Source organism: Sapajus apella, unplaced genomic scaffold (genome assembly GCF_009761245.1).
Source record: "Sapajus apella isolate SASKATOON/1434 unplaced genomic scaffold, GSC_monkey_1.0 scaffold70, whole genome shotgun sequence".
Taxonomy (NCBI): Eukaryota; Metazoa; Chordata; class Mammalia; order Primates; family Cebidae; genus Sapajus; species Sapajus apella.
Genome location: NW_022437010.1, coordinates 1,726,629 through 1,753,823, shown reverse-complemented (window position 1 = coordinate 1,753,823; position 27,195 = coordinate 1,726,629). Strand labels below are relative to the sequence as shown.

Here is a 27,195-nt window from a genome sequence, read left to right as displayed (position 1 = left end):
GGCTTATTTACACTTAAAAAAAGAGCATAATTTCTATTATAAATAGGAGCTAGCCTACTTATGGTGTTTCTCTTTATACCATGACTTCCAGGAAGCTCAGTGTAAAAATGAGTGCTTAATTATGGTAATAATATTGTCCTGGTTTTTTTGTACATTAACTTGTCCTCTTTTGTAGATGTTCTCAAATCCCCCTTTCGTCTTTACTTGAACTTTTCTATAATTACGTGCATTTATGTTTCTATTGCAAGCTATCTCAAATTGTTTTGGAATATAGATTATGAACAAATAAACATAAGAACAGAGTTCAACCAAGCCAGTTGTGGCGGTTCATAATACTAGCACTTTGGGAGGCTGAGGCAGGCAGATTGCTTTAGCCCAGGAGCCTGAGACCAGCCTGAACAACACAGCAAGATCCCTTCTCTACAAAACATACAAAATTTAGCCAGGCATGGTGGCGTGTACCTGTAGTCCCAGCTACTCAGGAGACTGAGGTGGGAGGATCACTTGAGCTTAGAAGACGGAGGTTGCAGTCAGCTGAGATCATGCCACTGCAGCTCCAGCCTGAGCTGAAGAGTGAGACCCTATTAAAAAACAAACAACAATAACAAAAAACTCAACCTAAGTGAAGACAGATGTGTACAAGAAAGACTTTTGAGGTGTTCCCAAAATTCTGCCACATGAACTGCTGTGAACTGCAGCTTGCTTCAGTCTGCCCCTCTCTGGAACCCACCCAGAGGCTCTGATGTTATGTGTCTGCATAACAAGGCTGAGGACACATCTTGTCAGGAGGCGCTGAGTTGAGCTCTTTCTCTGCACACCTGCATCTTCCTGTTTCTTCTGCTCTCCTATTTCAACTCCAAAAGATATTGTCATATGATATTCTCAACCACAGCTCCATTCATTAAATTGTACCGGATTATATATGTTTAGCTTCCTTCTTCTCCCCTGCCCTGATGGTAGGGGTCATAGTTTTTACTGTTGTTGTTGTGCTTGTTTTTAAAATTCAGATAGTGTTCAGTTCCTAGAAGGTACTCAATTAAAAAGAAAAGTGTGTGTGGTGGGGGGGATAGGTGGTGATGATGCGTTTTCAATACATATAAAATGTATCTTGTAGATACAAAGGAACTCCAGAAAGAAGAGGGGGGAAAAACACTCAGGAAGAAATGAGGGGGAAAAATAAAAGCAGAAGAGAAGAAAAAGTGGGAAGGCAGTTAGAAGGAAGTGGAGGAAATAAAACAAAAACAATCGCAAAGGAGCTCATTAGAAAGGTGGAACTGGCAGCTAGCGAGAGAGCCAGCCCCAACTTCCCACAGCACATACCAGCACAGATCTGGCTGCAGGTACAAGCACAGGAAGAGCTTCCTGATCTGAAACAGGGAATCCCACGTCAGCCGTGGGAGTCAGGCAATAATAACTGACTAGGGAAGCTGAAAAGGTGACCAGCAATATTTTATAAAACTTCCCTGTCTGTAGTTAGAACCATTCCTTATTCATTGAACATAACTTAATAAGTCACCTTTCCAAAATTAGGGAGTCCTCACATTACAAATATTCCACCATATATAACTATATATTGTGATTCCTACAAAATTTTAATAGACGTCAATGATAATTCAATCAATACCCCGCCCCAGAACTCACTAGAATTGTCTCTCACCCCCCAAGTGTGTTTGGGTAAATAGAAGGCTGAACTTTTCCAGCCTCACATGCACCCTGACTTTAGAGCTACCAGTGAAAACTAACTCTGAGTTTTTGTCCTATCTTGCACATAGGTCTTTTGATAATATCTGTGGATTCTGCATTATCTAAAAATAGGTTTTTGAGAGCTATTTTATAACAATAATTTTTGCACTATGCTTGCATCCTTTTTGTAAGAATTTACCCTACTCTTTTATTAAAACGTGCAGACTCAATGACTGGCACCCACTGGTGGGATATGGTTTGTATTGCAGCTGATTCTAAGTAACATTTGTCATTGTCAATATCTCAGCAATAACCTTTATAAAAACCCGAGTATTTTGTAAACTATAAAATATGCATAATATTATGCACTTAAGGAGCAATTTTGAATTATTATTTTACAACCACAACTAATATTCAAGATTATAGAAGAGGAAATTGTTATCCTATCACTTCCCCTTCAAAATTCTAAAGTTAAGTGATGGTTCCATGAATTCAAGGAAAGAAATTCAATCATCACAGGAGATATGGAAATCTCCTGTGCTAGATGCAATTTGTTGAAGAATGTTCATTTTAAATTCAAAAAGCAGAGATGCATTTGAAGGTGATGATGTTCCTCAGACACATACATGGGCCTTATGATAGCATCAAACTCCTCACAGCAGCATCAGATGAAAGCACATTGGTGCTTCTTCCATCTGACCAGCCCGCTGTCCTTGATGAAAAATTACCTTCACTGCCCATCATGTTGTTAGTGGTTAAAACTTACCATTTAAATTGTAAGCTGCAAAATCTAAATGGAACTGCATGTGTGATCTTTGTCACCTCATTTTCATGAATGGAAAAGAATATTCTGACATAAAAATTACATACTTAATTCCAGCTCACCTTCTCTGCTGACCTCCATCGCACACTGCCTTGGGTTTATTTCCTCATCCATCAGTGGGTCAAAGTAATTTCTGCCATATTCATTTCCTGTGGAAAGTACACGAGGTAAGGGTCAGTGATTATTAGAAGCACATGAACCAAAATGTTAATTTTGAAATCGACACCGGCAAAGAAGGACCATTTTAGCTCTTTTATAAGCTTAATTTTTTTACAAGTCTTCCAGGCCTCCCTTTTTTATAATTATCATCTTGCAAAAGGTCAGAAAAGGTAACTCAAGAAACAAGTTCATGCTATCTTTCTGTTGCTAAAAGTTAATGAGAAAATTACCAAACATAGACTTTAGAATAATAATAAAAAAAAAACTTAAGCCAAACTATTTTTAGGATACACTCATGAAATGGACGTAAATTATAATGATGTGTAGAGCTCACTGATGATTATATTTACTAACTGATGTTTCACTAAGTGTATCATGTTGTTGTGTCCAGAATTCCACAGGCAATTTAGTACTATCTTAATTATGAAGAACTACAGCAGAATGTACATGTTGCTAGTTGGGTGAAAAGAAAGAGAGAGAGAGAAAGAGAGAGAAAGAAAGAAAGGGAGAGAAGAAGGGAGAAAACTAGGAAGGAAGGAAGAGAAAAGAGAGAGGCTTGCTTATAGATCTTTCTTATGTCAACTTCAGTAACATGAAGGGAAGGTACAAATGATTTAGCCAGAAATTTATTCCACACACATCAACAATCTCAACATCACTAAGCAAAATTTCTCACATCACGTCTTCCACTTACTCTGTCCTTATCTTCATGACCAAACTGTAGCATAAGGTATAACTTTGTAATAGAGAAAAAGGTCTGCTATTAATTTTCCAAATCTAGTTTCATACTTCCTGCAGACTGAAATGTATATGTCTGTTGCTACTAATTTGCATTCAGCAAAATGTACCCTACTCTGACGATAATTCAAGTTGCCTCAAACACTGCAAAAATAAAGCCTTATAGAATGAAAACAACAACTTTGAAAGTATGGCTCACAGGGAAGGGTTAATCCATACCAGATATACTGCAGTATTCTTTAGTATATTTATTTTAGGATCAAAAGTAATTCAAACAGCAGCTCCTTTTCCAAGGCTAAATGAAATTTTGATGTGAACCTAGGTTTAATTTCTATTTCTGGGCTGACACATTTTTGTGTCAGTCTCTGTTCTATCAATGCAGTAAGTACAAAAACTGAAAATCTGCTTTACCTTGAGGTCTCAATAAGGAAAGAATAAATGAGTTTCATTTTTGTTACTTTATCTGTCAACAACTTCTAGGCTGATATGAATCTTGGCAATATGTAATCAAAGTCTTATATACTGCAATAATAGCATTCTTCCTCATTCACTGTAATTTTTTTATATTTTTCTTCTACCACAAATCACTGTGATACTCTATGCCCTTCCACATGCTCGTAAAATAATCCACCTATATTGGTACAAGCATGGTATCATAGTCCTTATACTATCAGTCAACTACAGGTACCCATAGTCTGGAAGCTTCTCCAACCCAATACAAAACACAAATTATTTGTCTTCTATAACTGACTAGTAAATATTACCAAGATAATTAAGACCGTGGAGAGTGAAAAAGGTTAAGTCATCTTTAACCAAAAGTCTGGAGTGGTGCATTTCGTTTTTAGATTCTCAAAACCATTTGCGTCTCTGTTGTCAGTGAAGACGTTGGGGTCTCGCCCAGCTGCACATGAAGGAGGCCTGCGGGCTGGGAGCCTTCCAGACCCCGTCTCCCTTCAGGGCTCGATGCCTCCACAAGCAACTGGAACCAGGGCCCTGTAAGGTCTATACAAAGTGTTCCCTCTGCATTTCACGTGGGCTGATGTACACGTGTTAAGTTACAAATGCCACTCCTCGAGGGATTCATTTTGTGTTTCCCATTCTGGGATCCCATGTACAGCATTTTACGAGGAAAGAATTCTGAGGTCTCTTGAGCAAAGAGACAGCTTTGACACTTAGTTCTGAAATCCTTTAAACATCCCCAAGTTCTGTACTGTAATACATATCTGGAATTCATGTATTTTTATAATTTATACACATTTTATATTAATTTTACATTCTGTTAAGCATTGTTTTACAAACAGTATTATACTCAACTATTGTCTGTCTTCCCCACTAAAATATAACCTCTATGAATGCAAAGACATTATCTCTTAGCTCACTTCAGCACCCTCAGCGCCTAGAATATTACCTGGCTTAAAATATGATCTGAATTCCTTAAATAAATGCCTCTTGGAAATCTATTGTAATACCTTAATTCTTTCATTGGCTAGATATTCTCTCTTGATTAAAACAAGCAAGAAATTATCACCTTTTATTCCTATTTTTTCCTATTCCCCCTCCCATCTCTCCTCCGTATCATCACCACCTACCCACCCCACTTTTCTTTTTAATCGAGTACCTTCTGGGAACTGAGCACTATCTGAATTTTTAAAACAAACACAACAACAGCAATAAAAACTATAACCCCTGCCTTTAGAGCAGGGGAGAAGAAGGAAGCTAAACATATATAATCCGATATGATTTAAAGAATGGAGTTGTGGTTGAGAATATCAGAGAAGCATCTATACCATATTGGGGGTGTCAAAGAAGACTTCGTAGAAGAATGACTACTGGAAATAAGTTTTTGGAAAGGTAATTAGGAATTAGCCAGTCAGAAATACAAAGAAAGAAGTTTTTGACAGAAGGAGCCATCTGGGCAAAGGAGAAAAGACTCAAGGGCATGAAGTCATGGGAAGCACAATTTGTTGGTAGATGTTTCTCAATTTTTCTCAACCTCCTAAAGTTACAATTTAATAAAGTGAATAAGGGAACCCAAACTTCTTCACTAGGCCCAGAATCAACATTAACTAATGTTTTTGCTCAAATTCTTATGCAGTGTCACATTCTGATGTTTTATAATAATTCATTTACTCAACCAATACTTACTGAGTGATTACTATAGGACTATAGCAGTAAAATGAAATACTTAAAAATCTCTCTCCTCACAGAGCTTACATTCTGTGAGTTGAAGAACAAGCACAATAAATATGTATATTTCATAATTTATTAGATAGTGAAAAGTAGTGAGAAAAAATAGTGCCAGGTAAGGATGGTCCGACCCCAGGATGGGGTGGGGGCTGCATCTCTTGCCTCTACCTTTATTTCAAACAAAGGATGCCACTCAGGTTTAAGCCACTATGCTTTCAAGACAACTGAGAAAGTAAAGCTATAATGTATTGGTTATTATTTTTATAAGTTTTTATTCTTCCAGTTGCTTGCTATAACATAAATCAGTCTATGAATCAAATAAAACACACCCTCAAGTATTAAAATGATTATTCCTTTCTATTCCTATTCCTTGTTTTAACAAACCAGTAATTTAAACACAGCAGGTAGAATTTAGGAGAGTAAACACATGGAACCTGTTATAAATTTAGAAACAATGGACTCCATCATAACAGTAGCCCTTTGGCTGTCTTTCATTGAGTGGTGTCAGGATTTAATAAAGTGGGATGGTATTAAGGATATGGTGTATACTACCAGAAGGTAGATTGCTAATAGAATCAATTCCTAAAGTGTCCTAATCATTCAGAGAATGCTTTTGGATATATCTAAAATCATCTCACAGGAAAATGAACAGACCCACTGAGAAATTCAAAGTAGGGCATTTAGCAATACAAATACAATAGATTTTAATATGGCTGATATTAACTCCTTGTAATATTCAGATGAATATATGCCAATCATATGTGTGTGTGTGTACACATATATATGTTTAAGTATGGTTCTATGTTGAAGCAATCAGATGTGATATATAAACCAATAAACCAGTAAATTGGTCTTGTCAATATTCTTGATACTCTATTTTTGCTTCCAACTTCCTAGTATCAGCTGCTTAATGTATAGAATTGCATTAGTTAATTCATTTCTTATGCTATCTTTTTTTGAACTAGGAGAGAAAAACACACGCACTTGCCTTCTGCTCTTCCACACATATCAGGTTTTCCTATCATTTAACTCAGAGCAGCACAGAACATAATCAGGGCTTTTACTTAAATTACACTGTACATGAACTTTGGTCAGAAAACCCTCTAGTGTGCACCCATGCAGTTCCCTGGGGGCTATAAGAGTGAGAATGAGATTGCCCACCAGAGGAAGCTTAGTAACAATCATGAAAGTGTCTTGACTCAACGAAGCAATCACTTCCTTTCAAATCAGCTACATTAGCTAGAGAGGAAGAAAAACCTAATGTATCTGTGTGTTTCTCAGTTTTTTTGTTTTTTTTGTTTTTTTGTTTTTTTGTTTTTGGGCACCATTCTTGTTCTTTTCCTGTAAATCACCTGCTTCAGCTCAGCTTTTCCTCACCGATCACTGTGTTTTCTACAATATACCATAAACGAAATAACTAAACAATGTATATTTTATTATTACAACCATGCACCAAAATTTTACTACAGAGGGCATTCTCTTGAACAGTATGCTTTTTAAAGGCATAACGCCTGGAAAAATAAAATTAAATTTGTTTCTACGAACTTTATATATAAATTTGAGAAAACTTCATATATTTCCACTTTAAAATCCAATACAAGTATCTCTAGCTTAAATGTCCAAGGGGCCAGGAAGTCCACAAAAATATTTTTAAAAATGTAGAAATCAGGGGACTACACTAGAATATAGGGGACTAGGAACAATGTGAAACCCGAACCCACTGTACCATACTAAATTCCAAATACTATTTTTATAAAGTTGATTTGCAAATGGTTTTCAAATAAAAGACAACTTAAAATACAAGAATATTTCTTAATGATAAAAATAGTTAAACTAAGTCTTCATCGTACTAAATGTCAAAACAAAATAACAAAAACAATAAACAACCAAAAAATCGCTATCTTTTTTTTTTAAGTTCTGGAATACATGTGCAGAACATGCAGGTTTGTTACATAGATATATGTGTGCCATGGTGGTTTGCTGCCCCTGTCAACTAGTCATTTAGGTTTTAAGCACTGCATTTATTAGCTATTTGTCCTGATGCTCCCCCTCCTAGCACCCCGCCCTTGACAGACCCCAGTGTGTGATGTTCCTCTCCCTGTGTCCATAAGTTCTTATTGTTCAACTCCCATTTATGAGTGAGAACACGTGGTGTTTGGTTATCCGTTCCTGTGTTAGTTTGCTGAGGATGATGGCTTCCAGTTTCGTCCATGTCCCTGCAAAAGACATGATCCCATTCCTTTTGGTGGCTGCACAGTATTCCATGGTGTGTATGTACCACATTTTGTATGTACACATTTTATCCAGTCTCAAAAAAATTTAAGATAACTTACTCTTAAATATCAAAACAAAACAACAACAACCAAAAAAAGTTATCTTAAACTAAGTCTTCATTGTACTAAATATCAAAACACAACAACAACACAAAACAACCAAACAAATAAAAAGCCAATGACAAAAATGCAGACTATGATCTGGGTGTCCATCATGAATCTGATTATCTAACATTCTCCTAGAAATCTTGGCCAAAGCATAACTGGGCAAAAATAAGGAAAACATGTGCTAAAGTTATGGAAAAAATTCTGTGTTGCATACACATTATGTGAAGACAATATAATTTCATGCCATCAAAATAAGGGATTTAACTCAAAATCTTTCAGAACAGAGATGTTATTTGAATAATATCTTGGTAAACAACCATATAATCATAAAGAATCATTAACTTTTCTAAAAACCAACCATAGCCACTTAGAAGATATAATGATAAGTAACAAACCAAAACCTATTATAAAGCTCCAGGGGGAGCCACAGTGGCTCAGGCCAGTTGTCCTGCCACATGAGAAGGCAAAGCTATGGGTTCAAGGCCAGCCTGGGCAACATAGAAACCTCTCATACATTTTAAAAGAAAAAGCTCCAGATAACAGTCAATAATTAATTAATATTAGACTTTCATAGGAACCTATAGGTGGTCATCAAGATTATTAATCTTACTCAGAAACGCAAACTGAAAGGCACGTTAGTAACAACAAATTTCTATCTCTGACTTAAATTTTCTATTTCTAAGATAGAAAAAAAAATTATACCAATTTTCTTTTTTTAATTTTTTTTTAATTTTTGAGACAGAGTCACAGTCCGTTACCCAGGTTTGAATGCAGTAGCACCATCACAGCTCACTGCAGCCTCGAGCCTCAAATTCCTGGGTTCAAGCAATACCCTCACCTCAGCCCTTTAGTAGCTGAGACTACAGTCATGCACCACCATGCCCAGTTAACGTTTTTATTCTTTGTAGGGGGTGGGAATCTTGCCATGTTGCCCAGGCTTGTCTCAAACTCCTGGACTCAAGTGATCCCATCGCCTCAGCCCCCCAAAGTGCTGGGATTATGAGTATGAGTCACTGTGCCCAGCCTTCTTCTTCGTCTTTATAGAAGGCCTAATCTATAAAAATTGGTCAGCTGCCTAACAGAATATTCAAGAACTGGTACCACGTTGGACAAATCAGCTTTCTCAACTGCTTGTTCTTACTTCCTTCACAAATCTTGTAGGTATTTGACATATTGGTGATTTGAAAATCTAAATAGAATAACAGTTGAAGCTTGCTAACGAGTTCTAATTAATTGAGCCATATTCTTTCTTCCCCTAAGGCCCTCCCTCTCGGTAAATTATGAGGCACTTTAACTTGCAAACCACTGGAGTGCTGTGGAGTGGCTAACTGCTTCAGGGCTTTATCCCTCAGTAGCCCAAGACATTCATGCATCATGTGCTCACTGGACCTAGAATCCTCAAGGAGCTGAAGCGTGTCCTTAACTTCTAAACAGGAAGATGCTTTCAGTACGTAAGTAATTGCGGTAATTCAAAGGTTAAGTATTATATTGTTGTTTTTCATATTTAAAAGTTCCCCAAAAGGCATATCAAAGTAGGTATTCTTTCCTGCTAGACTGAAGCTTGACAACATTACCTTCCATGTGAATAAGTTAATGTGTAGTTTGGAAAGTTGCCATTCAAATTATGAAGTACCTGATCTTAGACATCAATTGCCCCTCCAATCTTTCCAATTTTGCCTTTCTTCATTTAACAATTCGTGTTCCTCATGGATCTAAGATTACTTATATGTATGTATTGTATTTAAAGGCTCATTCAGGTAATAATGTCTTTCATCACACTGAAACATACTTCAATACAGAACAATCAACATAATAGATTATTGGGTTTAGTTTAAACAAAATAATCCTGTTTCTAAAACATCTTGTAGTTTAAAAAGACTCTATCTCATGAAGCAAAATATTCAGGACTTCCCATGCTTTTGTTTGTTTGTTTGTTTTTAATAGGGTTTTTGGCCACTTACTCTGACAAAAGCTTAGGAAAGCTTATCTTCTTGTTAATTTTTCTTTTCACATTTTACTTCTCTTTTATTTAATATTAAGAAGCCACCATTTTTTTTTAAGATGGAATTTCACTCTTGTCACCCAGGCTGGAGTGCAATGGTGAGATCACAACTCACTGCAACCTCCACCTCTTGAGTTCAAGTGATTCTCCTGTCTCAGCCTCCTGAGTAGCTGGGATTATAGGCACCTGCCACCACATCTGGCTAATTTTTGTATTTTTAGTAGAGACAGCATTTCACCATGTTGGCCAGGCTGGTCTCAAATTCCTGACCTCAGGTGATCCGCCGACCACACCCTCCCAAAGTGCTGGGATTACAGGTGTAAGCCACTGTGCCTGGTTGCAAACTTCTTAATTTGGCCCATAAATTCTGCATAGTCTGGTCCCTTCACCTCTCATTCCCAGTATCCTCTGCTCTCTGAGCTCCCTCAGGCATTTTTCCTGGTGTTATCCCTCCCCATCCTCCCCGCCCCTACTGCTATCCCTCCCCTCCCCTTCCCCCGCAACCTAGCCCTGTGAGTGTTGTTCCCTTCCCTGTACCCAAGTGTTCTCATTGTTCATCACCTACCTAGGAGTGAAAACATGCTGTGTTTGGTTTTCTGTTCTTCTGTCAGTTTGCTGAGAATGATGGTTTCTAGGTTCATCCATGTCTCTACAAAGGACAAGAACTCATCCTTTTTTATGGCTGCAGAGTATTCCATGGTGTATATGTGCCACATTTTTTTGTTCAGTCTATCATCGATGGGCATTTGGGTTGGTTCCAGGCCTTTGCTATTGTAAACAGTGCTGCAATGAACATATGTGTGCATGTGCCTTTATGATTGAATGATTTATAATCCTTTGGGTATATACCCAGTAATGGGATTGCTGGGTCAAATGAAATTTCTATTTCTAGATCCTTGAGGAATTGCCACACTGTCTTCCATAATGTTTGAACTAATTTACACTCCCACCAACAGTGTAAAAGTGTTCCTATTTCTCCACATCCTCTCCAGCATCTGTTGTCTCCAGATTTTTTAATGATTGCCATTCTAACTGTCATGAGATGGTATCTCAATGTGGTTTTGATTTGCATTTCTCTAATGACCAATGATGACGAGCATTTTTTCATATGTTTGTTGGCCGCATATTTGTCTTCTTTTGAAAAGTGTCTGTTCATACCCTTTGCCCACTTTTGAATGGGTTTGTTTGGTTTTTTCTTGTAAATCTGCTTTAGTTCTTTGGAGATTCTGAATATTAGCCCTTTGTCTGATGGGTAGATTGCGACAATTTTTTCCCATTCTGTTGGTTACGGCTTACTCTAATGATTGTTTCTTTTGCTGTGCAGAAGGTCTTAAGTTGTATTAGGTCCCATTTGTCTATTTTGGCTTTGGTTGCCAGTGCTTTTGGTGTTTTAGTCATGAAGTCCTTGCCTATGTCTATGTCCTGAATGGTGTTGCCTAGGTTTTCTTCTCCAGTTTTCACGGTGTTAGTTCTTATGTTTAAACCTTTAATCCATCCGGAGTTAATTTTTGCATAAAGTGTAAGGAAGGGGTCCAGTTTCAGCTTCATGCATATGGCTAGCCAGTTTTCCCAACACCATTTATTAAACAGGGAATCCTTTCCCCATTGCTTGTTTTTGTCCAGTTTATCAAAGATCAGATGGTTGTAGATGTGTGACATTGCTTCCGAGACCTCTGTTCTGTTCCATTGGTCTATATCTCTGTTTTGATACCAGTACCATGCTATTTTGATTACTATAGCCTTGTAGCATAGTTTAAAGTCAGGTAGCATGATGCCTCCAGCTTTGTTCTTTTTGCTTAGGATTGTCTTGGCTATACAGGCTCTCTTTTGGTTCCATATAAAGTTTAAAGTGGTTTTTTCCAGTTCTGTGAAGGTCAATGGTAGCTTGATGGGGATAGCATTGAATCTATAAATTACTTTGGGCAGTATGGGCATTTTCACAATATTGATTCTTCCTAACCATGAGCATGGAATGTTTTTTGATCTGTTTGTGTCCTCTCTTATTTCCTTGATCAGTGGTTTGTAGTTCTCCTTTAAGAGCTCCTTTACCTCCTTTGTTAGTTGTACTCCTAGGTGTTTTATTCTCTTTGTAGTAATTGTAAATGGGAGTCTCCTTATGATTTGGCTCTCTGTTTGTTTGTTATTGGTGTATAGAAATGCTTGTGATTTCTGCACATTGATTTTGTATCCTGAGACTTTGCCAAAGTTGCTTCTCAGCTTAAGGAGGTTTTGGGCTGAGATGATGGGGTCTTCTAAATGTACAATCATGTCATCTGCAATTAGGGACAATTTGACTTCTTCTTTTCCTAATTGAATGCCCTTTATTTCTTTTTCTTGCCTAATTGCTCTGGCTAGAACTTTCAATACTATATTGAATAGGAGTGGTGACAGAGCGCATCCTTATCTAGTGCCGGTTTTTAAGGAGAATGCTTCTAATTTTTGCCCATTCAGTATGATATTGGCTGTGGCTTTGTCATAAATAACTTTTATTGTTTTGAGATACATTCCATCGATACCTAGTTTATTGAGAGTTTTTAGCATAAATGGCTGTTGAATTTTGTCAAAGGCCTTCTCTGCATCTATTGAGAAAATCATGTGATTTTTGTCTTTGGTTCTATCTATGTGGTGAATTACGTTTACAGTCTTGCGTTTGTTGAACCAGCCTTGTATCCCTGGGATGAAGCCTACTTGATCGTGGTTGATAAGCTTTTTGATGTGCTGTTGGATTTGGTTTGCCAGTATTTTACTGAAGATTTTTGCATCAATGTTCATCATGGATATTGGCCTGAAGTTTTCTTTTTTAGTTGTGTCTCTGCCAGGTTTTAGTATCAGGATGATGCTGGTCTCATTGAAAGAGTTAGGGAGGATTCCCTCTTTTTGTATTGTTTGGAATCGTTTCAACAGGAATGGTACCAGCTCCTCTTTGTATGTCTGGTAGAATTCAGCTGTGAATCCATCTGGACCTGGACTTTTTTTGGTCGGTAGGCTATTAATTGGTACCTCGACCTCAGACCTTGTTATTTGTCTATTCAGAGTTTCAACTTCTACTTGGCTTAGTCTTGGGAGTGTGCAAGTGTCCAGGAATTTATCCATTTCTTCCAGATTTACTGGTTTATGTGCATAGAGTTGTTTGTAGTAATCTCTGATAGTAGTTTGTATTTCCGAGGAATCAGTGATGATCTCCCCTTTATCGTTTTTTATTGCATCTATTCAACTCTTCTCTCTTTCCTTTTTTGTTAGTCTAGCTAGTGGTCTATTTTTTTATCTTTTCAAAAAACCAGCTCCTGGATTTATTGATTTTTTGAAGGGTTTTTTGTGTCTCTATCCCTTTCAGTTCTGCTCTGATCTTAGTTATTTCTTGTCTTCTGCTTGCTTTTGAGTTTTTTTGATCTTGCTCCTCTAGCTCTTTCAATTTGGATGATAGGCTGCTCAGATTTGCATTGACTACCCATGGCGCCCCACCGTCTGGCAGGGCTCTGGTGGACCGTGGGTTGCAGTAGGGATGAAGTAAGCACAGAATCTGAATCAGAGCACTGAGGCGGTTAAGTCTCCTGACGCTCCAGGCTGGCTGCAGGTTTCAGGTGGGGATGGACCCCCCACACCATCTTGATTTTCCCCCCTGGGCAGCTTTTGCCCTGTGGCTCCTTCCCGGGGCCTATTTTCAGTGCCCTATCAGTTCCACAGAAACGAACCCAGCACCTCGTTTGGAATCGCAAGGTCCTCTAGCGCTCTGCATCTCATTTGCTGGGAGCTGCATTCCGGTGCTGGCTTTTCTTAGCCATCTTGGCACCCCTCCTTCTTGTTAATTTTTTTGACTTGATTTAATTTATTAAAGCAACTTGCAGAAGGTCCAAGAAAGCTTATTTCTTGTTAAATTGTTTTTGACTGTAAACAAAAAGTTTAATTTTCCAAAGAAAATTATTTGGAAATTAAGGACTAATTAAATCATGCTAAAAGCATAAAATACTAAGCATAGAAAACATATGCCAAAAGTATTTTAATACTAAAGTCACAAAAATTTTTTCTAGTAAAATTTTTCTTATGCTAAAAGAGCAACTATTCACTTTGGGAGGCTGAGGAGGATGGATCACCTGAGGTCAGGAGTTTGAGATCAGCCTGGCCAACATGGCAAAACTCCATCTCTACTAAAAGTAAAACAATTAGCCAGGCATCATGGTGCATGCCTGTAGTTCCAGCTACCTGGGAGGCTGGGGCAGGAGAATGGCTTGAACCTGGGAGATAGAGGTTGCAGTGAGTGGAGATTGTGTCACAGCATTCCAGCCTGGCGACAAGACTCTGTCTCAAAAAAATAAAATAAAGTAAAAATAAAAGTGCAACTATTGAATACCAGCTAAAATGATGGCCAAATGAAGTTTGACATTTATATGGAATTTAATTGATATTAGGAAACTTCACATTCTGGTAGCAAAAGAAAAAGTTCTTTTGAAATTTTTACATAATAGTTAAGCAGAGGTAGGTACAATTCAGTAACCTGACCAACTGCTTAGACACTGACTACATCACTAATATTTTAGAAAACTGAAGTCTTTCCCAGTTTTTTTTTTTACTACGTAGCCATGTTTATATTAAGCTGTCATTGGATCGCTAAAATATCACCTTTATGATCTCTAGTTTTACCATTTCTATGATTCTAAGATTCTTAAGCATCCTTTTTACTATCATATAGATTCTTGTGCTCACATTTTTATTTTAAAGGTATATAAATTTCACTGACATATAAACCCAGTGGTTTAAATGTATGAATCCATCTGTCATCAACAAACTGAAATAGTAATCTCTCTGGATGTTAAAATAATTCTTACCAAGATTATTTCCTCAATGATGTATGGCAGATGTTATAAAACGTTGTTTGCAACATTCATTGGAGGTTTCATTAAAGTGGATTTGAAGCGACAATATAAAAATAACTACATTTAAGAATTAGTTAAGTGTCGTGTGCATCAATTTCAGTATTAAACAGAAAAGGACAGCACATATAGGTATTTTGCTAATTTCCTGGGCAAATCTGTCTGATTACCTAGGGGTAGGCAGTTCTCTGAGGAAAAAAAAATAATTTTTTCTTATCTGCTAACATTTCTAAAACTCCAACGTTTTATTTAAATGCTCCTTCTCCAACTGGACAGACATTGTCCTGGAACTTTGCTGCTCCATTTTTTTATTTTTTGTGGTTGTTGGTTTTTGCTTTGTTTTGTTTTGTTTTGTTTTTTTAAAGAAGAGACAGGAAAGGAAACAAATTGATTTTGATAAACTGGCCAAATACTTTATATATCTAATATGTATGTAAAATATTTCTGTATTTCAGTAGAAAGGATGCTTTCCTAAGGACTTATTTTTAGCCTTCCAAATCAATGAAAGAGATTCAATCCACTTAGGACCCCAATGGTTTCTAAAGACACAAATCCAGGTCAGCTCAATAAACTTACAGAAAGTGATTTTCCTATATATTTTCTTTTTCTTAATAATTGTTTAAATGTCTCAAAGCAAAAAAAAAAAAATATTTTGTAAATGGTCTATAAATTTTATTTAGCTCTTGTTTTCCATCTTAAGGGAAAAACAGCTATAAATGAGAACGATGTAAACAGTTTAATACAATATCACTTCTACAATAATCTAGGCTACGGGCACTACTGGGAAAACAATTCTCATCACATATTTGCTCAGACAATTTGAATTATGCACTTAACACAAGTGCTTATGTTATTTTTATTACAAATTTTTGTACATGTGTATGTCTAATGGCCATAGCAGTCTCAAGGTAAATTTAGGGTCACAATTATTACCCGAACCCTGGATTTCTCTACCTCAGGCACAACCAGCATAGATCCCTATCCTTTATTCTAACTACCCGTCATCTCTTGCAGAAGGATCTAAGCCCTGCAGTCACATATGCTGAGAACTCATCCCTTTCCGCATCTCTGGAATGTCTGCCATTTACCTTCCCTACTCTCAGCCTTCAGCATTGCTGCCTGATGTCAAGGATTGTATGCTGACCATGATGCTCTTCAGACCATGAGTGTCTCTGCATCCATCACAAAACCACTGGTGGCACCTCCACTCCACAAAGCCACATGAACAGCACTTCTGGTCAGTATCAGAGCTGCTGCTGGGGTCATCTCCATTGACTACTGTCACCTCTAACACTGATTCTTGCTGGTAGCCACTGCAGGCCATGCCACATTCTCTCCAATATCTTCCTGGTTCTGATCAAACCTGCACTCACACCTCTGTCCATCCGATGTTCCATCAGCAATGGCAAGTGAACGGGTCCAGTATAGGTCATCTCCCAGCTCCTAGTCACCACATGTTACATAGAGGCCCCCAACAACTGATGGAGATCTCAGTTTTTACTCCAAGCCCCTCCCATTAATTCCCAGGAATAAACGCCTGAGGATTAGATCACAGGACAATACAACTGGCAAACATTGTACTGTAATCAAAACTACCTTTCCTCTCTGGCCCTGAGATATTGGCATGAGATCAAGCTCGTGTGCCTGACTGTCTCTTTCCTTAGAATTAGTCTCTTCCCAGGAGGCATCTTAGTCTTTCTTAAAATGAAAATGCAACAAATGAACTAGTCGAATGGTGGCAAAAGACAGCTTAGTGAAGCTTGAATTTAATATGAAATTTCACTGATACAGTACAGCTTCTTATTCTCATGGCCAAAAAGTATTTTTTTATTTCACTCAATATTGAAGGGGAACTAAGTTTTAAAAAAAGAGCATTTTCGGGGATCCAACTGCTAAGATACTGACCACATCATTAATGTATCAGAAAACCTAAATTTCTGTCTCAGTTTTTTCATTGTAAGCCTGTGTTCATTTTAGGCCACTTTAATCCACAAATCCTCAGACATGCTCAATCCTAAACTGAACACAGCTTAATTTAACTAAACTGGAATCCCAATTATACTATTATGGTATATTTACACACACACACACACACACACACACACACACACACTTCTGTTTTGGCCATATGTCTACAAATATTCATCAAATGAAAGAAATGCTATTTATGAAATATAAGTAAAAATTTTATATGAGCACATATTATGTGTTTGAGAATGCCAGGCAAGTCTGAATTGATCAACTGTAATATTTTATATATTTTTTTGAGGCGTACAGTGGCACAATCTCAGCTAACTGCAACCTCCACCTCCTGAGTTCAAGCAATTCTCCTGCCTCAGCTTCCCAAGTAGCTGGGATTACAGGCATGCACCACCATGCCCGGCTAATTTTTTTATTTTTAGTACAGACAGGATTTTGCCATGTTGACCTGGCTGGTATTGAATTCCTGACCTCCAGTGATTCAATCACCTCAGCCTCCCAAAGTGCTGGGATTACAGGCATGAGCCCGTGCCCAGCCTGATCGACTGTAATCTAAACACAGGCACATCTCATTTGATTGCTCTTCCCTTTATTGTGCTTTGCAGATAGCACATTTTTCACAAATTGAAGGGTTTTGGCAACCATGCATCAAGCAAGTCTGTCGGCACCATTGGTCCAGCAGCACATGCTTACTTTGTGTCTCTGTGTCACATTTTGGTAATTCGATATTTCAAACTTTTTCATTATATTGTTTGTTTTGGTGATCTCTGATCACTGATAGTTGACAATACTATTGTAATTGTTTTGCGGCACCGTAAGCCATGTCCATATAAGGCAGCACGCTTAATAGATAAATGTTGCGTGTGCTTTGACTGCTCCACTGACCAGCTATTCTCTTTATCCCCTATCTTTCTCCCTCTACTCAGTCCCCCCATTACCTGAAATACAACAATATTGAAACTAAACCAATTAATTTCCCTACAGTGGCCTCTACATGTTCGAGTGAAAGGAACAGTCATACATCTATCACTTTATTCAAAAGCTAGAAATGACTAAAATTAGTGTGGAAGGCATGCAGAAAGGTGAGACAGACAGAAAGCTAGGCATCTTGGACCCAACAGCCACATTGTGAATGCAAAGGAAAAGCTCTTCACAGAAATTAAAAGTGCTACTCCAGTGAGCACACGAATTATATGAAAGTAAAATGGCCTTGCTAATATGGAGAAAGTTCTAGTGGTGTGGATAGAAGATGAAATCAGCCACAGTACTGTCTTAAACCAAAGCCTAATCCAGAGCAAGACCCTAACTTTCTTCAATTCTATCAAGGCTGAGAAAACTGCAAAAGAAAAAATTGAAGCTAGCAGAGGCTGGTTCATGAGGCTTAAAGAAGCCATTTCCATGACAGAAAAGTGCAAGGTGAAGCAGCAAGTGCTGATGCAGAATCTGCAGCAGGTTATCCAGATCTAGCTAAGATCATTGATGAAGGTGGCTATGTGAAACACAGGTTTTCCATGTAGATGAAATAGCCTTCTGTTGGAAGAAGATGCCATCTAGGACTTTCACAGATAGAGAGAAGTCAATGTCTGTCTTCAAAGCTTCAAAGAACAGTTGGACTTGCTTGTTAGGGGGTAATGCAGCTGATCACCTTAAGATGAAGCCAATACTATGTGCCATTCTGAAAATCCCGGGGGCCCTTAGGAATTATGCTACATCTGCCTGTGCTCCATAAATGGAACAAGAAAGCCTGGCTGACAGCACATCTGTTAACAGCTTGTTTTACTGAATATATTAAGCCCACTGTTGAGACCTACTGCTCAGAAAAAGAGATTTTTTTTTTCAAAATATTGCTTCTCATTGACAGTGCACCTGGTCCCCAAGAGCTCTGATGGAGAAGCACAAGGAGATAAATGTTTTCATGTCTGCTAACACAACATCCATTCTGTAGCCCATGGATTAAGGAGTAGTTTTGACTTTCAAATCTTATTATTTCAGAAATACATTTCATAAAGGCACAGCTCCCATAGGTAGAAATTCCTCTGTTGAATCGAGGCAAAGGAAATTAAAAACCTTCTAGAAAGGATTCACAATTCTAGTTGTCATTAAGAACATTTGTGATTCATGGGAGGAGGTCAAGAATATCAACATTAACAGGAGTTTGGAAGAAATTGATTCTGACCCCCATGGGTAACTTTGAGGGGTTCAAGACTTCTGTGGAGGAAATAACTGCAGATGTGGGAGAAATAGCAGGAGAATTAGAGTTAGAAGGAGGAGCTGAAAATAGACAGAAGTGCTGCAATCTCCTGATAAAATCTGAATGGATAAGAAGTTGCTTTTTATGAATGAGCAAAGAAAGTGATTTCTTAAGATGGAATCTTCTCCAGGTGAAGATGCCGAGAACATTGTTTAAAGAGATAACAAAGGATTTAGAATATCCCATAAACTTACCTGACAGAGCAGCAGCAGAGTTTGAGAGGATTGACTCTAATTTTGGCGGGTTCTACTGTGGGTGAAAGGCTATCCAATAGCATCGGATGTGACAGAGAAATCTTTTGTGAAAGGAAGAGTCAATTGCTGTGACAAACTTCATTGTTGTATTATTTTAAGAAACTTCCACAGCCACCCCCACCTTCAGCAACCACCACTGATCAGTCAGCAGCCATCAACATCTAGACAAGACATTCCACCAACAAAGATTATGACTCACTGAAGGCTCAAAGGATTGTTGCATTTTTTAGCAGCAACGTATTTTTTTAATTAGGGTACGTACATAGTTTTGAAAATAATGCTATTGCACACTTAATAGACTACACTAGAGTGTAAACATAACTTTTATGTGCACTGAGAAACCAATACATTTACGTGACTCACTGTTTTGTGATATTCATGCTATTGCCGTAGTCTGGAACTAGACCCACAATATCTCCAAGGTATGCCTGTAGTTGCCCTCAATGTAATTCTGCTGACATAATATATTTCATAAACACAGAAATCCTTTGTGTCTTTTCTGTTTACTTTTATATTTCTCATACCTGGCATAGTGTCTGAAAAATAGAAAATATTCAGTAAATATGCTTTTCAATGAATGAGGAGGAAGAAATGGAGACACATAAAGCATTTTTGATCTTTTATATATCTAACTCCTGATCAAAATGTTGAATAAATTACTTTAGTCCAACTAATCATGCATATACTACTTCTATTTTCATTGATGTTGTAGTGGCATTATTAGTAATAGGGTGCAGTCAGTAAATAATCCAAGGCCTATCAATCATAAGGACATTTATCTGATTCTGGGGGCCTTATTTGTCTTTGCTATCTTGCATCCATTTCCTCTCCCTAATAGCATCACAATTTCCCAGTTTCATTGTGTAAAGTCTTGATGGCCCAGTAACTCCAGATTCCTCTCTCCAACTACAGAAGCCAAGGAGGGCTTGACAGAACCTACTTCTCCTACCCTGTGATAAAGCCATAAGGCAAGCAAGTGGCTAATGTATGGCCAATCAAATGTTCTCCCCTAAGACTTTGAATTTTAGATAAGTGAAGCAAGAATGGAAAGAACACTTGGCATTTACACATCACAGTGTTAAGAGCTGCATCAAAACCAGACTGCTCCTGCTATGGGACAGTTGCCATGTTTCCAACTTCCTGTGCCTGTAGGCATCTTGGTTTTTGCCCATTCCCACTATTGAATCTCAGAGCTCATGAAATCCTTCTGTTTGAATTAGTAAGAGATAGTTTCTGTTGTTTAGGAGCTCTAAGTGGCACATGTTCACACAAGCATCATAACAGCCAGTCTGAATCCTTGGAAGATGCCACTGTGTGATGCCTAGCCAAAGAGAAACAACTGTAATGCACAACTCCCAGGAGAAAAGAGGGAAAAGCAGGACTGTATTCCTCAATAGTTTCAATTCTGCTTTTTTTTAGTAAGTATAGCTATGACTGGCTTAAACAATAATGCATACAATCGTATTGGTTTCCTTTCCACTTAGTTTTGAAATAACCTCAATAAAAGTTAGAAAGTAAAAGGGAAAAACTTCCCAAGTGCAATTTTAAAAACTCACCATGAGGCAGGGCATGGTGGCTTACGCCGGTAATGCAACCACTTTCGGAGGCTGAGGCAGGTGAATCGCCTAAGGTCAGGAGTTCAAGACCAGCTTGGCCAACATGGTGAAACGCCATCTCTACTAAAAATACAAAACTTAGCCAGGTGTGATGGCGGGTACCTGTAATCCCTGCTACTTGTGAGGCTGAGGCAGGAGAATTGCTTGAACCCAGGAGGTGGACATTGCACTGAGACGAGATGGCACCACTGCACTCCAGCCTGCGCGACGAGAGTGACACTCCATCTCAAAACCAAAATAAAACCAACCAAACAAACAAAAAAAACTCACCATGAATTTAGCTGTTCTACTATTCAGGCCTGTCATTATTTCTTTTTCTTCTTATCTAGAAACTTCCTATAGCCCCTTCTCACATCTGTCCCAAATTACATTTTACTGCCATTTAGAATTTAGCCAGGAGTTGGAGGCCAGCCTAGGCAACATATCGAGACTCTGTTTCTATAAAAAATAAAAAATAGAACTCAAGTGTTAACTCTCTTTTTAGTACCACCACCTTATATATTCAGAATATTAAAGGTGCCCTTTCTCCCCACCCAGCCCTCAGGCTTTGTTAGGTTAGGAAACAAAACCAACTCTCTCTGTGAAATTCTAAGCAGTTCTGGCTTCTCTACTCATCTCTTTTCAACTACGATAATTCCGGATGTGCTGTTATCATCTAGCAAATCACCTTCAGGCAGGATGTAGCAGGCAGTAGGCACTGAGGATGAGCTGGGGCACTGAGGATGAGCTGAGACACTGCAATCAGGGAAGTAGTGTGCACACTACAAGCAACAGTTCTGGGCAAGATGGAGCAGAGGACATGCAACCCAGCAAAGGACACGAGCAGACACTTCTGAAAAGAAGGCATGCATGCAGCCAACTGGCTTAGGAAAAAAAGCTCAATATTACTGATCATTAGAGAAATGCCAATCAAAACCACCATGAGATACCATTTCACACCAGTTAAAAGGCTATGACTGAAAGATCAAAAAATAACACATGCTGATGAGATGCAGAGAAAAGGGACCACTTATGCATTGTTGGTGGGAGTGTAAAATAGTTCAGCTACTGTACACAGAAGCAGTGCCATTTGACCCAGCAGTCCCATTATTCGGTATATACACTGAGGAATATAAATCATTCTACCATAAAGACACATACACGTGAATGTTCATGTAGCACTATTCACAATAGCAAAGCCATGGAATCAATCAAAATGCCAATCAATGACAGACTGGATAAAGAAAATGTAGTTTATATACACCATGGAATACTATGCAGTTATAAAAAAGAATGAGATCATTTTGATGGAACATGGATGGAACTGGAGGCTATTATCCTTAGCAAACTAACACAGAAACAGAAAACTAAATACTACATGTTCTCATTTATAAGTAGGAGCCAAATGATAAAAACTTTCAAACCCAAAGAAGAAAACAACAGACACTGCTGTCTATCTGAAGGTGGAGGCACGGAGGAGGTAAAGGAGCAGAAAAAATAGCTATTGGATACTGGGCTTAATACCTGGATGATGCATTAATACCTGGGTGATGAAGTAATCTATACAACAAACTCCTGTGACATGTGTTTATCTATGTAACAAACTTTCACAGGTACCCCCAAACCTAAAATAAGTGTTAGAAACTTGTATGACTTTTAAAAATCCTTCTAATAAATCTTTGCTTTCATTTAAAAAAGAATACATATTTGCAAATTTCTCTGGGAATGAACAGCATGGGGTGTTTATGCTTTTGTGCTAATTGTCTGCTTACAAATGCAAGACCAGTGGGAATTGAAACAAAAGTGTGAAGCAGAGCCTGGCCGACTTCCATCAGAGGTGGGGGACAAAGGCAGGGCAGGCCAGGAGGAAATGCTGCAACAGCGAGAAGGAAGGGCTGAGAGTTCAGTTCTGTTCTGTGGTTTTCCATTTGCACCTTGCAAAAATGACTGTTACTGGCCAGGCACAGTGACTCAGGCCTGTTACTCTTGGCCCCAAAGCAAGCTGCCTGGGGCCAAGAGTTTGAGACCAGCCTGGCCAACACGGGGAAACCTCATCTCTACCGAAAATACAAAAATTAGCCGGGTGTGGTGGCGCACACCTGTAGTCCCAGCTACTTGGGAGGCTGAGGCATGAGAATCACTTGAACCTACGGGGTGGAGGCTGCAGTGAGCTGAGATAGTGCCACTGCACTCTAGCCTGGGCAACAGAGTCTAGCTAGCTCTGTTGCCCAGGCTAGAGTGCAGTGGCACTAGTCTCAAAAAAAAAGACTGATACCAACTTATAGTGTCAGCTCTGCTGCACATTGTCAGTTTCCCTGGAGAACATTTAGATGAGTAAGCATCTAAGGATGAGGATGCCTTAACATTGGCGTCTCCAGGTGGGATTTGAGGGTATACAAATGATCTCAAAATCACAGAAATTGGTTGTTGTCTATCTTGGCTATTACCGAAAATCAGTGTGTCCTTACTTTAATTACTTTTCTACCATACTAAAGGACTCATTCCATCATAAATGTGAAATCTGTTTTATAAAGATTTGGTTCTAGAAAATCCCTCTCACAGACATACCCTTCATAATTTAAATTGCTATTTGGCAAACAATTTTTCATTTCCTTAAGGGAATTTGGATAAAGTCGTGTTGGAATTTTGCCATTACATACAATGCATTTCTTTAAAAAACATCTTAAAGGAAGAAATGTATTGAAATTTATTTACCAGATGATAATTTGTGCTAATTGTAATATTACTTTGGGGAAAATATGTAACTACTCTATTTTCTCCAAGTAACCACATTGGCAGCTAATACAAATGTTCTTTTAAAAATTTTATTAACAAGAAACACTGCGTTCTATGATACCTAGTAGTTTCTACATGCATGTATTTCAAATATTCTTCTTTGTTCATAGATCATAAAATTGCATGTCTCATTTGCAACTGAATTTTTTCAGAAGTCCCCTCAAAGGGAACAGGGAAGGGTAAAAACGTATCAAGTAATTTTTTTTTAAGTTGCCTATATTCCAGAATAGAGAGAGTATAACTCCTGTCTCTGTCAGTAACTGGCTGGATTTATAAGGATGATAAATCGTTCCTGGATTTTTCATCCAAAGTCCCTTCTCTTTGGTCTCTTCCTCTCTGCTTTGGGCTTATAAAAATTTTGCTCCTCCCATCTTCCAAAACCAGATTGACAATCACTTGTGAAAATAATTACCTTCATGCCTAGACTTTCCTAAAACACATAGACTAAACCTGTAATAGTAGGCCAACAGAGCACTTGAAATGGGGCTAACTCACATTGAGGTTTGTTGTCAGTGTAATATTCACGCTGTGTTTCAAAGATTTTGTACAAAAAGGGAAAATATTTCTGTTTTCACATTGGATATAAGTTGAAATGATAATATTTTAGAAATCTTGGTTTAAATAAAATACATTATTAGAATTAATTGACCTTTTTAAAAAAAATGGCTATGGTAGCTATCAGAAATTTTATTTTATTTCACTTTTTATTTTAGACACAGGATCTTGCTCTGTAGCTTAGGCTGGAGTGCAGTGACATGATCATAGCTCACTGCAGCCACTAACTTCTGGGCTTGAATAATCCTCCTACCTCATCCTACTGAGTAGCTGGAATTACAGGTGCATGCCACCACCCCAAATTTTGTTGTTGTTGTTGTTGTTGTTGTAGAGACAGGGTCTCATTTTGTTGCCCAGGCTAATCTTGAACTCCTGGCTTCAAGTGATCCTCCAGCCTCAGCTTTAGCTTCCTAAAGGGAGAAAATTTTAAATTAGTATGTGGCTCTCTTTACTTTCTATTAGATAGTGCTTCCCTGTAACATATAATTACATCCTAAGGCACAGATGACATCCTTCTTATGACCTCACCTTTCTCTCTCTCTCCAACACCTGATGTATTGCAAGTGTAATTATTCACCGTGCCTCATTTTATTAAGTTTCAAACAGCTAACTCATCAAGGAGTACTCTACTTCTGAACTGAATATCAATCTAAAAACTTAAAAATTTGAGATTTTCACAAGGCTACCTAGTCTCTTCTTTTTCCACCCCCAGAGAATAAAAATTCCTATTGAAGAAGTCTGAATTCCTCTGCTAAATACAAATTTGTAAAGAAAGGCTGCTCCATCCTCCCTTTGGGCTAAAGGACACATTTTACCTCCAGAATCTCACCATGAAATACTCCAGCTCAATAAGAAGACAATTTCTGTCAAGGGAACCAAAGATCTAAAATTTGCCTGCCCCTGGACTGATGATATCAGTTTATTTTCAGAGTCAAGAGTTGACTGAGAGGCTAGATGGATGCCCAGGGCTCTAACCCTCTCTTCCCATTCCTGTGCATTCATCTTCTTTCCTGCATCTTCTCTCCCAATCTATGGGTTTGCTGACCTTGCATGTCTGGTCAAGCTCTAGAGTTCCATTTCTGATGACATCATGCAACCACACCGGATGTCATGCTGACATTCCTTCACAATGCCCTGTCCTTTTATCAGGTGACATCACCTATAACCAAGAGAGAGCCATACAGCAGAAGAGTAAAATGCATATACCACAGAGGCAAACAAGTCCTCCTTTAAATCTCTCATCATACCATGCATTTGTGCTTTACCTTAGCCAAGCTATAACCTTGATTCCCTCACCTATAAGATGAGGATAATAATAAAATATGCCTTGGATAGGGCCTGCTAGTTGACCCCAATATACATTCTCTTCTTTTATAATAGAAACCTTCCAACTTCACCTTGAAACTTGACTCCCAGCCAAGAACATCATTTCCCAGCCTCTCTTGCAGCCTCATGCAGCAAAAGGCATAGAAACAGAAGTGACATAGCTAACTCTCTCTATGGCAAAAGGCATAGAAACAGAAATGGCATATCTAACTACATGTATGTGGACTTTTTCTTCCTGCAAGTTCCTGGAACATGGAAGTGATATCAAGTCATCTTGGACCATCCAGCTTAGAACAACAGCTTAGGGATTACAAAGTAATAAAATGGAAAGAAGACAAGAAATAATCAAAATCAGAGCTGAACTGAGGGAGACTGAGACACAAGAAACCATTCAAAAGATCAATGAATCCAGAAGCTGGTTTTTTGAAAACATTAATAAAATAGCTAGAATGCTAGCTAGACTAATAAAGAATAAAAGAGATAAAATCCAAATAAACACAATCAGAAACAGCAAGAAGGATATTACTACAGATCCCACAGAAATACAAACAACCATCAGAGAACATTATGAACACCTCTATGCATATAAACTAGAAAATCTAGAAGAAATAAATTTCTGGACTCCCTAGACTGAACCAGGAAGAAATTAAATCCCTGACCAGACTAATAATGAGCTCTGAAATTCGATCAGTAATAAATAGCCTACTAACCAAGAAAAGCCCAGAACCAGATGGATTCACAACTGAGCTGTAACAGAAGCACAAGGAAGAGCTGGTACCATTCCTACTGAAGCTATTTTTTTAAAATAATAATAAGGAAGAAGGAATCCTCCCTAACTCATTCTATGAGGCCAGCATCATCCTGCTACCAAAATCTGGCAGAAGCACAACAACCACCAAAAAACTTCAGACCAATATTCTTAATAAACATAAATGTAAAAATCCTCAGCAAAATATTGGCAAATTGAATTCAACAGCACATCAAAAACTTTATGCAACACCAACAAGTAGGCTTTATCACTAGGATGCAAGGTTGGTTCAATACATGCAAATCAATACATTTGATTCATCATATAAACAGAACTAAAGACAAAAACCACATAATCATCTCAGTAGATGCAGAAAAAGCTTTTAGTAAAATTCAACACTCCTTCATGTTAAAAACTCTTAATAAACCAGGCATTGAAGGAATATACTTCAAAATAATAAGAGCCATCTATAACTAACCTATAGCCAACATCATATTGAGGGCAAAAGCTGGAAGCATTCCCTTTGAAAACTAGAACAAGACAAGGATGCCTTCTCTCACTACTCCTATTCAACATAGTTTTGGAAGTCCTCACCAGAACAAACAGGCAAAAGAAAGAAATAAAGGATATCCAAATAAGAAGAAAGGAAGTCAAACTATCCCTGTCTACAGATGACATGATCCTATATCTAGAAAACTCCATGGTCTCGGCCCAAAAGCTCCTTAAGCTAATAAAACAACTTCAGCAAAGTCTCAGGATACAAAATCAATGTACAAAAATCATTAACACTCCTATCTGCCAACAACAGTCAAGCTGAAAGCCAAATCAGGAATATAATTCCACTCACAA

The 27,195-nt window shown here is 38.1% G+C and overlaps 1 protein-coding gene across 1 annotated transcript in view; it reads right to left on the bottom strand.

Annotated features, from left to right (window-relative positions):
• OFCC1 (orofacial cleft 1 candidate 1) overlaps positions 1 to 27,195 on the bottom strand; it is a 206,668-nt gene that overhangs the window by 170,081 nt on the left and 9,392 nt on the right. Inside the window, 1 exon segment of the mRNA XM_032249998.1 lies at positions 2,569 to 2,655. Within this exon segment, the coding sequence (XP_032105889.1) occupies positions 2,569 to 2,655 (87 nt within the window).